A 15,245-nucleotide genomic window follows, 5' to 3' on the forward strand; every position below is an offset into this window, starting at 1 on the left:
TGATGCAGCACACGAAGAGTCTCCGTCACTTATGGATCGCATGGGCTAATATTATTATGGGCTTTGTTATCCTTACGTATGTGGCTAACAGCTGATAAGCGACGGGTGGGGGTGTTTTACGCGTGTGGGAAAAAAATGTCATATACTCCCAAGCCTTCGAATCTCCGTACTATGTTTGACATACGGAGTCAAGTTCGTGACCCGCATATACATAAACAATTGAAATATGATTTGATTCAAAATATTTGGAACAAGTTTGGTAACGATGGAGATGTTTCATTATTGTATGTTTACATTTAGTCATTTAATAAATAAAAATTTTAAATTTAAATGTTTTACAAATTTATTAATTTTTTTTTCTAAAGATTCCACAACGGATAACACCATTAGAACAACATTTGTGATTAGAGTCTTTAACTATTCAAAAAAAAATTAATTAATTATCTAATGTTAAGGACTCCAGTAGTGGTGGGTAACACCATTTGGAGGTGCTCTTAAATGTTGTTTAGTTATTTATCGTGAAGCTTGTGTTCAGATTAGGGTTTTCATTATATTTCTTATTTAAAGCTTTGCTAGCCTATGTTGTTGTGAGCTTTTGACGGTTAATAAAAATACTGAGAAATAGTTATTTCTTTTACCTTGTTTTCGGGTAGAGCTTCGACTATCAAACACTTCAGACATTTGTCAGTTGACATACGCTATCGTATCTTTGTTTGCATGCATGCACCTCAGATTCTTATTATCCTTTCACTAATATACAGAGCAGATTATGTGTTTATGTTTGTATATATTACATGCGATTTTTGAAGATATGTACAAAAGCAAACTCCGCTTGTATACTCTGTAATGCAGCCGTGGAAACTCGGGATCATCTCTATTTTCAATGCCCATATACTCAGGTGAAGTTTGGAAAGGCCTAACTGAGAAGCTCCTTGCTATTTTTCACTCAAGGGAGAATGGGCTACAAATACAATTCTGCAATTACTGGTCGACAATCATCAAGACATGGTTCAGCTCTTCCTCATTCAATATACTTTTCAGATTACGGTATATTCGATTTGGCGAGAACGTAACTGACGGCGGCATGGTGAGGATCATCAGATGGTGACTCATTTGCAAGGCTATATTGACAAGTGTTCAGAAATATTTACAATTGTAGTGTCATCCATCGTTGCAAATGCTCCGCTTGTATACTCTGTCGTTGTCGTCATCGTCCCCCACTATTGCTTCGCTGATGTTTTGACCCGTTTCCTTTCGCCGCTTTCCAGGCGCCATCCATCGCATTCTTCATGTTATCTCCGGCGTTCAAGGCTGCATCCGTCGCTTTCTTCACTCCTTCTTTTGCCTTGTCTGGCACGTAACTGTTTGTAGACCTATCGTCGTTTGTAATGTTCGTTGAACCTTGCTCGTTGTGACGGTCTCTCATGCTCTATAAATAATTAATCTCCAACTGATTAGCTTAAACACAAATTGAAGATATAACGAGAAAGAAAAAATGAAACCTTCTTAGATAACATTATTTTACAAGTATAACTATTAATCATAAAAATTCAAAATGTTAACTAAAATGAAATATTAATGGACATACCTCAATTTGCCTAAAAGCAGTGAATAAGCGGGGTGGTAGCTTGTCGGAGGACATAACCGGAGACATCTCCGCCATAAGTTTTTGAAATGGTCACCGTCGCTACTCTCTTCACTGAAAACCTAATCGACATAGTTACTTTTCTTGTTATTTTTTTTGGTGTACTTGATATATTTGCTTTCCCACATTATCTCAGCTGCTTATGGATTACGTAGCGAAGATCCAAAGCTTGCGGAAGTCAGTGAAACGGTGGATGGCCCGGCTGGGCCAACCACACGTGGAAAGTTTACGACACGTTTACTATTTGATGTGTAGCGTTTCGACACGTCCTCAAAATGGTATCTACTAAGAACATCATTATCCTAGAAACCCCTTAAGGATCTCTCTTAATTAATTTTTAATACTATTTAAGTTGTAAATTTGGTCAAGAGACTTAGTTAAGAACTTTCAACTTTTATGTCCTCCATTGCAAGTATCTTATTTAAAGGTTTTAAAAAAAAATTATTAAACATTTTTTATAGAAATTTTTTTTTATTAAATAAAACATAGTCTGCCTGGTAAATATATATAATCCATAACAGAGTAATGAAGCAAAACAAAAGAGTTTACATTCCTAGGTGATCAAACTCATGAAGTGTTTTGGGTTTTGAGAATGTCTTACGGTTCGAGTTATGGCACCAAAGATTCCATCAAAGAATGCAGGCCAGCCACAACCTGCTTTAAACTTTGTGGTTGATTTGTAAAGAGGCGTTTTGCAACCTGCACAGCCGTAGATTCCTTATCTGCAAATTATGATAAGCAAAAACTCAAAGCAGAGAGAAAGAGGCTACTTCTTCAACTAGAGGACAAGTCTTTTGAGTCACTCTGCTTTCTTTTGGTGGCTGCACCAAATTAAGCTTCAACGCTTACAAGCTCATACTCGACGAGGGAAAGATTGTTGGTCACTATCTTGCCTTCTTTCATCAAATCCACTGATCCCAAAATAAATCATAACAAACAATCAGAAATCTATGAATGTGAGTACATATGTAATGTATTCCGACCTTGATCGTTTCTTGCGGTGAAGATAATGATTCCAATCTCATCACCAACTGGGACGACCACCTCCTCCTCTCTGCATCACCATCTTCGTGCTGATGACTTTCACGTTAAGTGAGAGACCATTGGTTCCTGGTCTCAGCTCACTGACCTTGGTGAACACTGGCTTCCTCAACGCAGGTGATTCCTCAGCCATTTTCTACTACACACTCAAAAAGAAGTAAACTTTCTTAGATCAGCACTAAGAATAACTCAATTCGCAAGCAAAAAACATAAACTTTGAATCTGAGGATCAGACCATCAACACAAATGTGATCAGACAAAAGCCATCGAAATCGAAACAGCTTAACAAGTTGAATTACTGCGATAAAGATAAAGTCTTTAACCCACAAACATCAATTAAAACGAAAAGTATGATTCTTAAAACATCAAAATTGGCACAAGAGTGATGATCGAAGCTATTGAGATTAAAACCAAGCTTGTTGATGTTTTTTTTTTTAAGCTTGTCCATGTTATTAGGCCGTTCAAAATGTTTCCAATTGAAACTAGTTGGGTTATTAGAGGTCAGGCCCACCTTGGGCAGAAAATCTGGCAAATGAACCAGGTTCCTCGTGCCAATGCATTGATTAAATGAAGCTTTCCACACTCTTTACACAGGGTGGCTACTAAGGAAGACATTGACGATGGAATGAAACACAGCACGAACCATCCGATGGGTCCTCTGGAGTTAGCTGACTTGATCGAAGAGGTAAATGCTGTATATGCTTTATTCTTTGTTCCTTTTGTTTCTTGGTAGATATGAAATATGATGAAAATCATCACATGATAACTTATATATAAGTTTGATTTTACTAGTCAAATAGCTAAAGACAATCTCTGTTGACAAAACAAAATAGCAAAAGACAAATCATTATTATTATTTTTTTCAAAAGACAAATCATTTGCACACTACTATTAGTTCATTTACTATCTTAATCCAAACTTCAATCTTCTAAAAGATTTGACATAGGGAGCTAAAAGGGAATAGTCAATTATTACTCATTCCTTAAAAAATATACTATTTATGAAAAATTTACGCTGCGTTTGATTTCTTGTCATTTTTTGAATTTTAAAGAAGTATAGAAGAAAAACATTTCTTATCAAAATTGATATGAAACAAAATGAATAAATATTCATTTTCATTTTTTTTTATTTTGTTCCTATTTATTTATATTTATATTTTAATGGTCACCGGTTAGAGCCTTAATAATACAATGCTCTTGAAATTGTAATTCTGATATTTTTTCCTTTTATTATAATTTTTTGTGTAATTTTAAATTGTAGGTTGGTTTTTAACCTTTTTTATATATATAACTGGCGAGCATCTTCTTATCTTTGACTTCTCTCATATTCTTCATTTTTTATTTTTTTTTTGCTTAAATATTCTTCATTTGTTGATACTATAAATTTTGATTTGACACATTCTTGGTAACACAGTAAAACGAAGCGAGAGGATTAAAAAAGCGGAGCAGGATAAGAAAAAAACGAAAATTACAGTGGCAGTAAAACTTATTAACATTCTCTCTCGTCTCTCCTCAAGTAGATTAATTCTGCGGCGACGCCGATACTCTTGGAGAAGTCACCGGAAACAACGGCAGAAGCTGCGGCTCCGATTCTCTCGGAGACCGATGCAAGTAATACCCTTTTTCGGATATCGCTCTCTCTTCCTCCGACAATGGCGACATCCTGTCAAAAGTGTCGCTGTCGTTTCCGTCGCCGCCGTGTTTCAGCGGCGTCACGGGACTGTTCAGTGCCAGCTTCGGGAAATCAAGACAGCTAGGCGACAGAATCTCCTGGTTTCTCGGAGAGAATCTCGGGCTTCCGGCACCGTTTCCGCCGCCGATCATGAGCGTATTGATCATGAGGCTGTTCTTGAGACTGTTGTTGTTACATCTCCTCTCGTAGAGTTTGTTTCCTGAATGTTTCTTCGGCTGTGTTGTTTTGATCGGTGGAATCACGAAGTTACCTTTGCCGGAAGGAGTCGTCGGAGGACGCGGCGAGTCTGGGGATCTCGGAGAGAAGTTTCCGGTTAGCATCTGGACGACTTGTTTGAAAGAGGAAGTGTCTGCTTGGACAAAAGTTGTCGGGTAATGATCAGATCTGGTTATGATGTGTTGATGATGTAAAGATCCATTGACAATGGAAGAGGAAGCTGATAAAGAAGTAGTGGAAGATGGGTTTCTTGAATCTTCTCGTTTTGTTGCTATCTCCATTGATGTTTACCCTAATGAAAACTCTAATGTTTTTTTCTGTGTGAGTTTGAGTGAAAGAGAAGAGGATGAAATTAAATGGATGTCTCCTCTTGAGGTTTTGGGATTATAAAAGAAGTTGGATTGGTTAATTTATTTAATTTGGAATCTTTCTTTATGGGAAGTTTTCTATTGAAATAAAATATATAAACAAATTAAAGTTGACACGAAGATTTGTACCCAGGGAATCAAAAGATGTTTTTATTAGGCAATTTTTAAGTTCTTACTTTGAATTTGTCTGCCATATTGAATAAAGAAATTGCAATTTAAAAGTAAGAAGTGAATTTTGTCTTTATTAGGCTTTGTTAATATTGACACTACAAGAAAACAGCGGTATTCTGACGGACATTTCGACGGAAAATGAAATCCTCGGAATATACCGAGGAATTTCCGAGGAAATTCCGAGGAAACACAAAATTGGGGTTCCTCGGAAAAAACCGATGAATTCCGAGGAAATATTATAGCCGTTGGAGAGCCGTTGGGGGATTTTACAAAATTCCGAGGAAATTCCGACAAACTAGCCTTTTCCGTCGGAATTCCGTCGGAATTTCCTCGGTATGTCGGCAGGATTTAATCTATATATACAAGCACTCTTCTTCCTCTTCATTCACTCCATATCTTCATCCTCCCTCTTACTCTATTTACACACGAATTTAATTCATAAAAAATGTCTTCTTCAAATTATTTTCGTTCTTGGATCGATCGACCTCATTTGGATCCGAACACGAGATTGCTTACGGAAGAATACCAACGAGGTATAACCGAATTCATGGGGTTAGTTCACCGACAACCGGAAGCAAAAACAGGTAAGTTAAGATGTCCTTGCTCTAATTGTAAAAATAGAAAGGTTATTAAAGAGTGGGATGTTTGGACTCATCTATATTTGAGTGGGTTTACACGAAGTTACAAAATTTGGTATCATCATGGGGAAACTGATTATGAACATGGTAGTACTAGCGAACCTCAGCCAGCGGTTAGATTAGAAGAACCAATTAGAACGGATGTAGATTATGGTGTAGGTACTGAGCAGATGGTAAATGATCATTTTAGAGGGGAAGATTTACCCAATGCAGAAGCTAGGAGATTTTATGATATGTTGGATGCTGGAAAGCAACCATTGTACGAAGGTTGCAGAGATGGTCATTCAGCTTTATCATCTGCTACAAGATTGATGGGCATTAAAACAGATTATAATTTGGCTGAAGACTGTGTGGATGCGATTGCTGATTTTGTAAAAGGTATTCTACCCGAGGATAATGTAGCTCCTGGTTCATACTACGAGGTTCAGAAACTCGTAGCTGGTCTTGGTTTATCGTATCAGGTAATAGATGTATGCAGCGACAACTGCATGATTTATTGGAGGGCGGATGAACAGCGGGTTACATGCAAATTTTGTGGAAAGCCTCGTTATAAAGATACGAGTGGAAGAGTTCCAGTGCCATATAAAAGGATGTGGTATTTACCTTTGACGGAAAGGTTGCAGAGGTTGTATCTGTCTGAACGCACAGCGCAACCAATGAGATGGCATGCGGAGCACTCAACAGATGGTGAGATCAGACATCCTTCAGATGCAAAAGCGTGGAAGCATTTCCAATCAAAGTATCCCGACTTTGCGTATGAGAGAAGAAATGTCTACCTTGGATTATGTACTGATGGTTTCAGTCCGTTTGGCAAGAGTGGAAGACAGTATTCTCTATGGCCCGTCATTCTTACACCATACAACCTCCCCCCAAACTTGTGCTTGCGACGAGAGTTTTTGTTTCTCTCGATTCTCGTTCCCGGACCAGAGCATCCTAAGAGATCACTTGATGTGTTTCTTCAGCCACTAATATATGAGTTGCAACAACTATGGGCTCAAGGTGCTGAAACATACGATGTTTCGTGTAAAGAAAACTTTCAAATGCGGGCAGTACTAATGTGGACAATAAGTGATTTTCCAGCATATGGTATGTTGTCTGGATGGACAACGCATGGAAGGCTATCATGTCCATATTGTCAAGATAACACTGATGCTTTCCAACTAAAACACGGAAGGAAAACGTGTTGGTTTGACTGTCACAGGAGATTCCTACCACCTGATCATCCATATCGTAGGAGTAGGAATTTGTTTACGAAGAACAAGAGGGTGTTTGACAGTCCACCTCCGGAAATTTGTGGGAAAGATTTGAAGATACAACTAAGAGATTTTGGTGCAGAAAGGACGCCAGAAGTCGGTGGACATGAGCGTTTTCCGGTAGATGCTGTTGGAGAACTACATAACTGGCACAAAAAAAGTATTTTCTGGGATCTGCCATACTGGGAGGATCATCTGCTAAGGCATAATTTAGATGTCATGCATATTGAGAAGAACTTTTTTGACAATCTCATGAACACGATCCTTAATGTTCAAGGTAAAACAAAGGATAATTTGAAGTCAAGACTGGATTTAGTCGATATATGTGCTCGTTCAGAACTTCATGTTGATGAAAATGGTAGGGCTCCTTTTCCCATATACCGACTTGATGCAGCGGGAAAAGATGCGTTCTTTGATTGGATTTCAAACGATGTGGAATTTCCAGACGGTTACGCATCAAATTTGCGTAACTGTATCGACAGAAAGGAAGGAAAGTTTACTGGCTTGAAAAGCCACGATTGCCATGTAATGATGCAGCGCCTCCTTCCGTTCGCCTTCAAGGAACTATTACCACGAAATGTTCATGAAGCAATTGCAGGGATAAGTGGTTTCTTCCGCGATTTATGCACGAGATCAGTGACTCTTGAAGGTATTGAAAATTTGAAGACTAACATAGCCGTGATTCAGTGCAACCTTGAGAAGATATTTCCTCCCTCATTTTTTGATGTTATGGAGCATCTTGTTATTCACCTGGCAAGAGAATTGGAACTTGGTGGTCCTGTGCAGTATAGATGGATGTATCTGTATGAGCGGTATATGTTCCATTTGAAGAAGATGGTGAAAAATTTAAGTAGGGTGGAAGGTTCTATAGTCGCACAGATGATCAATGAAGAAACTTCAAACTTTGCCGAGTACTACTTTCCAGCAGAAGTTCAGACCAAAAACAGAAGACCTGCTCGGCATGATGATAGAGGCGAACGGGCAACATATCATGTTACGGTTCCAGACATTTTCACAGATGTTGGACGACTTAGCGGAAAACCAAAGGACCGTCGACTTACTGAGCAGGAGCGCAGTCATTTGCAAACATATTTGCTCACCAACTGCGAAGACGTTCTTCAATATGAGAGGTAAATAAATGAGCTTACAAATTTTTATTTTAACAAGTTGAAATTTAAATCTTAATTAATTACATTATTGTCATCATATACAGGATTTTCATGGCAGAAAAGCGGTTCGAGTATAGATACGCCACAGAGGACGAACTAGAAGAAATGAAGCAGAGAGAATTTAGTGGATGGATGTTTACTTATGTGAGTGCTTTAAACAAATTAAAATATATTTTATCACATATTTATACTAATTCACATTTATTGATATAATATATATATATGTGCTATTAATAGGTGTCTGCTGGTTTGGCCAGAGGTGAAACATTTGACGATTGGATACGTGAGATGGTCGTTGGACCAAACTTTGTTGTGAAGTCATATCCGAGATTTTGTACTCGAGGATATGCATTCACAACTCAGAAGAGGAGACGTTCGAGTACGACTTATGATGCTGGCGTTTGTTCTGCATCAGGAGATGATGTATACTACGGACACATACATGAGATTTTGGAAATTAAGTATTTGGGCATGGTTGGATTGCGCTGTACTGTTTTCTATTGTGATTGGCACGACAACACCCCAGATCGAGGTGTGAGAACAGATGCATTTGGTGTTACATCAGTAAATTCGAGGCGAAAGCTGCAATATTATGATCCTTTCATTCTTGCTTCTCAGGCCGATCAGGTAATTAAATGTTAATTATTCAGAATGATTCATCATCATGTGTATTAATTTATAATTTTTCTAAATGTTACTGTTACAAGACTCAACCCGAGAGGCCGAGTTCAGGGAAGTTCTGAGCTGGAAGACCCACTACAACCAAGCACATCCGGCAACTTAAGTGCAGCAGAAGATTTAGCTGGAGTTGGCCTTGTAGTCGATTTAACCGACTTTGGAGAGGAAGCCGTCGTTCACGTAGAGGATGAACCAGTGATTGGAGAGTTTCACCAAGATCCAGATTCAGATTCATCTGGTGATGATGACTCGGAAACAGACTACCATTGAACTTATTTTTTTTTTTTTTAAAGAAATACCGAGGAAATTCCGAGGAACACTTGATATAACCTCTTTCCTCGGATAATAGTTATTTGGTTTATCTAGCAAGGCAAAGCTGAATACGAATTAAAAACTACTCAGAACACAACCAAATAAAACGAAGAAACCATGTAAAAGAAATACGAACTCATAATTAAGAAACCCAAAAAAAAACTCAGTTCAAAATTAACAGAAAATAAGACCATAAAACGTTAGAATAGAAAAGAAAATAAAATAGCCGGTGATAGCTCCTACTCCTCGTCTCCTGCTCCAGATGTTCCTGCATCGTTGGGTCTCTTGGACCTCTTTCTTACCCTGTGTGTACCACTCGAACCCGAACCAGAGCTGGATGGAGAGTTGTCCCGATGAACTACATCATCCTTTTGGCAACGACACGGCCTGATACGTGAAATGGCAGCCCAGATCTTGTGTAGCATGTCGTTGTTTGTCTTTATGCTCTGATCTCTCCAATGTTGTTGCTGGCGCGAAGTGGCGTTCGGTGGAAGCTCTTGCAGCTTGTACTGGCTGGAGTCTGATGGGAGTAGCTGATGGGGTTGTGAATCATCTGGAATGGCTTGTGCAGCCTCATCTTCTCCTTCTTCATCAACCACGCCCTTGCCTTTGGTCTGATATTTTGGCGTGAAGAAGGATGGCTTGTCTACTAGTGCGGTAGCAGGGGGTAGGAACTCAACTGCAGCCTCTGAAAGTAGAGAAGTCAGACCGATCTGAGGCAGGTGGCAGTAGAGTGTTTTCTTCGCTCGGTCCTGGAATACGTAGACGTAAGGACCATCCCGATGGATCCTCGAGTGGGGACCAGCTATGAACTCCTTACTTACTAGAGAAATGACATCCAGGTAGTTCCAAGCAATGTTGTTCGATCTGTCCAGTGCTACCTGCTGGTTCTTGCAGTCTACACCCACATGTCTAAGGATCCGAGTAATCACTGCACCAAATCCACATGCATTGCTCTTTTTTTTGGTTACTTTCCCCTTGTATCCTGCTAAGTTTGCGGCCAGCACCGCTCCCATGTTGAAGGCAGTAGCAGGTGGGAATGTAGAGTTTCCAAATGCCGGTAGCAAATGCCTCACACCTTGGTACAGGAGGCACAACTCCCATTGCGTGACTGATGCGGCTGTGGTTGTCCCGTATAGCAATGAGCCAATGAGGCGTGTGGCATATCTCAGTACTGGGCTCCGGATAAGTGACTCCTTTGCCTGAGAAGATCTATAAACCCCTGTGCCAATCGTTTCCCAGAAGTTCAACAGCTCTGAAGTCCAATAAAGACCAGATGTCCTCTCCCCTGCACTCAATCCAAATAGTCCGCAGAGGTCTGTGAAAGATACCTCATAGTATACTTTCTGCACTACGAATGCCAGAAAACCTTCCTGATGGCTATCATCGGGACGGGTGACGTATGCGGATGCTATGAACTGGCGTACCAACTCCGGATAAGTGGGTTCGTTGAGGTTGCATAGTTGGCCTAGACCCATGTTCTGGAACAGTCCTTCAATGTCTGCTTGGATTCCCAATATTGTCATCGTCTCAGGACATGCTAGTTGTGTAGCCGGAACGGCTACCTTCTTCATGTTGTTGTAGTGGGTGGTATCAGACTTATCCCACTTCTTTGGCCTTTGCTTCTCTCGCTGAGACGAACCCTCTTCTTGTGTGTTCTTCTTTGCTGACATTTTCGTGCGCTTCATTCTCTACAAAATAGAATCATTGCTCTCAACATGGTTATAATCAATTAAGAACTCAAAGCAACATGAAAATGAAAAGCGAAATCGAGTTGTGATAAAAAAAAAACCAAATTGAAAAAAATTCTCAATCCCTAAATCATCTCAAATCCTGTTCCAAACTCGTTGATCACAGACAATTGTGTTCTATTCCATGTTTAAACATCTGTTTCATGCATATTTGATCAAGGAATCAACACGGAAATAAGAAATTCACAAAACCCAAAAAATTGCTCAAGAACACGATTTCAGAATGTGGAGATTCGCGGAGTATACCTGTCTTAGGGTGAAGACGAGTGTAGGAATCAGGTAGAGCTCGAAAAATCAAGTGGAATGGAGCCCAAAATTGTTCAAATCGGATGATTATAGAGAGAGAAAGGGGGGGGGGCGAATTATAGGGGAAATCGGAGGGGATGAGAGTTCTAAGGTTTAGATCCAGAAAAGGTCGGGTTTTGCCTTATAATTCTGTTTTCCGAACACGCATCGATCGATGCGTTTTTGTTCTATAACGCATCGATCGATCACAATCTTACGGCCCGGTCCATCTTTGTAATCGATCGATTTGTTTTTGTTCAGAAACGCATCGATCGATGCGTTTTTAAAAAAACATACAAGATTTTCCGAGGACATTCCGAGGAAAAATTGAGATTCTCGATCGATCGATGGGATACTCTCATCGATCGATCACAATCTTACGGCCCGGTCCATCTTTGTAATCGATCGATGCGTTTTTGTTCTATAACGCATCGATCGATGCGTTTTTAAAAAAACATACAAGATTTTCCGAGGAACAATTGAGATTCTCGATCGATCGATGGGATACTCTCATCGATCGATCACAATCTTACGGCCCGGTCCATCTTTGTAATCGATCGATTTGTTTTTGTTCAAAAACGCATCGATCGATGCGTTTTTAAAAAAACATACAAGATTTTCCGAGGACATTCCGAGGAACAATTGAGATTCTCGATCGATCGATGGGATACTCTCATCGATCGATCACAATCTTACGGCCCGGTCCATCTTTGTAATCGATCGATTTGTTTTTGTTCAAAAACGCATCGATCGATGCGTTTATTTAAAAAAAATTACGTTTTGAAACCCCAAACACTAGTTCCTCGGAATTTCCTCGGAATATTCCGAGGAAATTCCGAGGAAGAAGAGGGTTTCCTCGGAGTTCCCTCGGAATAATCCGAGGAAATTCCGAGGAAATAGGGTTTTTAAACCGAAAACAACGTTTTGCCGTTTGAATAACACCTATATAACCCTTATTAAGTGTCTTACGTTCATTATGAAGTCAAAAATTTGTTCCTTACCGTATAATTAACACTTTTCCGATTGTATGAACGAAATCTCGCAACATAAGACAAACACTTATACCTTTTAATGAACGGTAAAGGGAATACTTTCAATTAGTTTTGAAATTTTTTATTTCATGGTTTATGCTCATCTATACAAAGAATCCTCAATGGTATGCATTACAATTGTATAAGAAATGAAATACGGCAAAAAAAATTGATGTTTTGAAACCCCAAACACTAGTTCCTCGGTATTTCCTCGGAATATTCCGAGGAAATTCCGACGGATATTTTACTATCCGTCGGAATTTCCTCGGAATATTTTCATTTTACCGGGCAAATATTTCGCGAAAATTGAAATTAGAATTCCGACGGAATTCCGACGGATAATATCCGTCGGACCCTAGGTTTTATAACCACGAGCCACTTCTTCTTCCCCATTTCTTTCTTCTTCCTCTGCGCAAATCCTCTCTTCTCTCCGGCGATTTCCCCCTGAAATCCGACGATATCTCCGGCGATCTCCCTCTTCTCTTACACAAATCATGTAAGGACCCTATCCCACTCTCTTAGGTTCTATTTGTTAGGTTTTTGTGTGGTTTTGATAGATTTTTTTTAGGGTGATTGGTTAGGATTGTGATTTGGTTGTATAATAGGTTTAGAATTGTGATTTGGTTGAATGATTTGTTTTGTTGAATTGATTTAGAATTTTTTTATAATTTTTTTTTCTATTTATAAAATCGATTTTTGTATATAAAATCGATTTTTGTATTTTACAAAATGATTTTTCTATATAAATTCGATTTTTTGGACTTTACAAAAAAAAATTTCTATATAAATTCGATTTTTTGGATTTTACAAAACATTTTAAATATCTATAAAACTTTTTTTGTGATTAAAAACTATTATTTGGGATTTAAAAATATTTTTAATATATATATATATTATTAAAACTATTTTTTTGTAATTATTAAACTATTTTTATTTATTACAACTATTTTTTGTTTATTAGAACTATTTTTATATATTTATTAAAAATTTTAAATATATATAAATCTTTTTTTGTGATTAAATTATTTGGGATTTTTTTTTTTAAAAAAATTAATTTATATATTTCTGTATTTATTAAATATATTTTTTAAATTTACAGGTCTCATGATGATCAGACCCGGCCTCGACAGCGTCGTGGTCGTGGTGGTACGGGGAGCCAGTCTCGGGATTCCAGCCATTTTCAGGATTCCCCTTCGCCCCACAGCTCCAACCATACATCTCCCTCTGCTGCACCCGCTCCTGCTCCTCTCGCTCCCGCTCCTGTTCCTCCGGGTCCTCCGGGAGTGATGCGTGTTGCGGAGTTGGTTCAACAGCCCGGTCGTGACCATCTTCCGTATCTCACTCCGTATCCACATGGACGGGGTCAAACATGGTAATTAAACATTTTTTTTTCTTTAAATTTGGATTCATTATTAACCGTTTGTTCTTTTAATAAGGTTCAACCGATCCGGGAACGGGATCAGCGCATGGATCAACCGTATGATGTACTCGGCCCTCGACAGTGGACATCCGACTTTCACTCACTTCCCAACCGACAAGCAGGTTCTGTGGTTTCGTCAGTTTGCGGTAAGTATTCTAATTTTTTACTTATATTTTTAATCTTTAATATAAATTTTCTACTAATTGTGTTTTTTTTCAGCAAGAGTTCAACTGGAATTCCGATGAGACGCTCTTTATCTATCACCACTTCGTCCATAAAGTAATGGACAACTATGGGAAGCAGATCCACGAGTGGAAGAAGAAGTGGGAAATCAATAAGGTTCGATTTAATTTATTAAACCATTTTTTAATTTATTAAACTATTTTTTAATTTATTAAATTTTTCTTTTTTTTTTATTAAAAGGTCCCAAAGTCGATGAACGACACGGTCTGGAAGGAGTTGTGTGCGCATTGGGATAAGGAAGAGACGAAAGAAACTTCTTCCACCAACTCCACCAACCGCAAGAGCGACCGTAAAGGGAAGGGCATCTACAAGCATAACTTGGGTGCTCAATCTATTGCCACTCTCGGAGATCGCATGGTAAGTTCAACCGCTTTTTCTTCAATTATTTGAGTTTCAGAATTTAAATTTATTGTGCATTTCTTCTAATTTCTAATGTTTCTTTAATTTATGTTTTTTTTCAAGGCGGAAGAAAATGATGGCGAGCCGGTTGATGATCTCGCCCTAATGAGGAGGGCGTATACCAACAAGAAGACCGGCCAGATTGATGACGGTCTTGTGAGGGACGTGGTCGACCTGGTCCAAACTCAGGTGGTAGACGAAGTGTCTCAGCTTCAAACCGAGGATGACGCTTCGACGGCTTCGACCAACTTGTCCCGGTTTCGAATCAACGAAATCGTTGAATCCGTAAGTTCTTTGTTTTTAAAAGTTCAATTCATTTATTTCTTGGTTTAAATTTCTAAATTTGGCTTTTTTCTATTCAGTCGGTTCCAAAGAAGAAGGGACGTTTGGTCGGTTTGGGTCGTCGCACCCGGTCGGTTCCCCCTTCTTCTGCACCACCGCCCTTTGTTGATCCAGAAGTACTTACGGCCCAGTTGAAGGACAAAGATGATCGTATATCTTTGTTAGAGACCCAGATGGCGGCTCAACAGGCGGGCTATGAGGCACAGAGGAGGCTGAACCAGCAAATGATGGAGATGATGCAGAGGATGTACCCGAACGAGGTGTTCCCGGACGTGCCAGACCCGTAGTTTTTTTTTTTTCCACAAACTCGGAATGTTTTATTTTTATTTGTGAAACTTTGAATATTAATTAATATGATTTCAATTTTACTTTTAATTTCATATTTTCGAATTTAAATTTCAGAAATTTTTTTTTTTTAAAAAATTAATATTTTTTACATTCCGAGGAAATTAATTATATTTTTCACTTGATCGATCGATGCGTTTTTGTTCAAAAACGCATCGATCGATGCGTTTTTTAAAAAAACGTTCGGGCTATACCGAGGGACAGGTTCCTCTGTTTATTCTGAGAACTTTTCCCTCGGTATATTCC

The 15,245-nt window shown here is 38.9% G+C and overlaps 1 protein-coding gene across 1 annotated transcript; it reads right to left on the reverse strand.

Moving 5' to 3' along the window:
* Positions 1-4,091: 4,091 nt before the first annotated feature.
* Positions 4,092-5,027, reverse strand: LOC106369624 (VQ motif-containing protein 19). The gene has a single exon (XM_013809754.3). The coding sequence runs from the start codon at positions 4,873-4,875 to the stop codon at positions 4,207-4,209; it is 669 nt and encodes a 222-aa protein (XP_013665208.1). The 5' UTR covers positions 4,876-5,027; the 3' UTR covers positions 4,092-4,206.
* Positions 5,028-15,245: the final 10,218 nt, after the last annotated feature.

This window comes from Brassica napus, unplaced genomic scaffold, assembly GCF_020379485.1.
Source record: "Brassica napus cultivar Da-Ae unplaced genomic scaffold, Da-Ae ScsIHWf_1638;HRSCAF=2255, whole genome shotgun sequence".
In the NCBI taxonomy this organism is placed as follows: domain Eukaryota; kingdom Viridiplantae; phylum Streptophyta; class Magnoliopsida; order Brassicales; family Brassicaceae; genus Brassica; species Brassica napus.

Coding starts and splice junctions, on each gene's coding strand:
- LOC106369624 (XM_013809754.3), bottom strand. CDS start 4,875: ATGGAGATAGCAACAAAACGAGAAGATTCAAGAAACCCATCTTCCACT.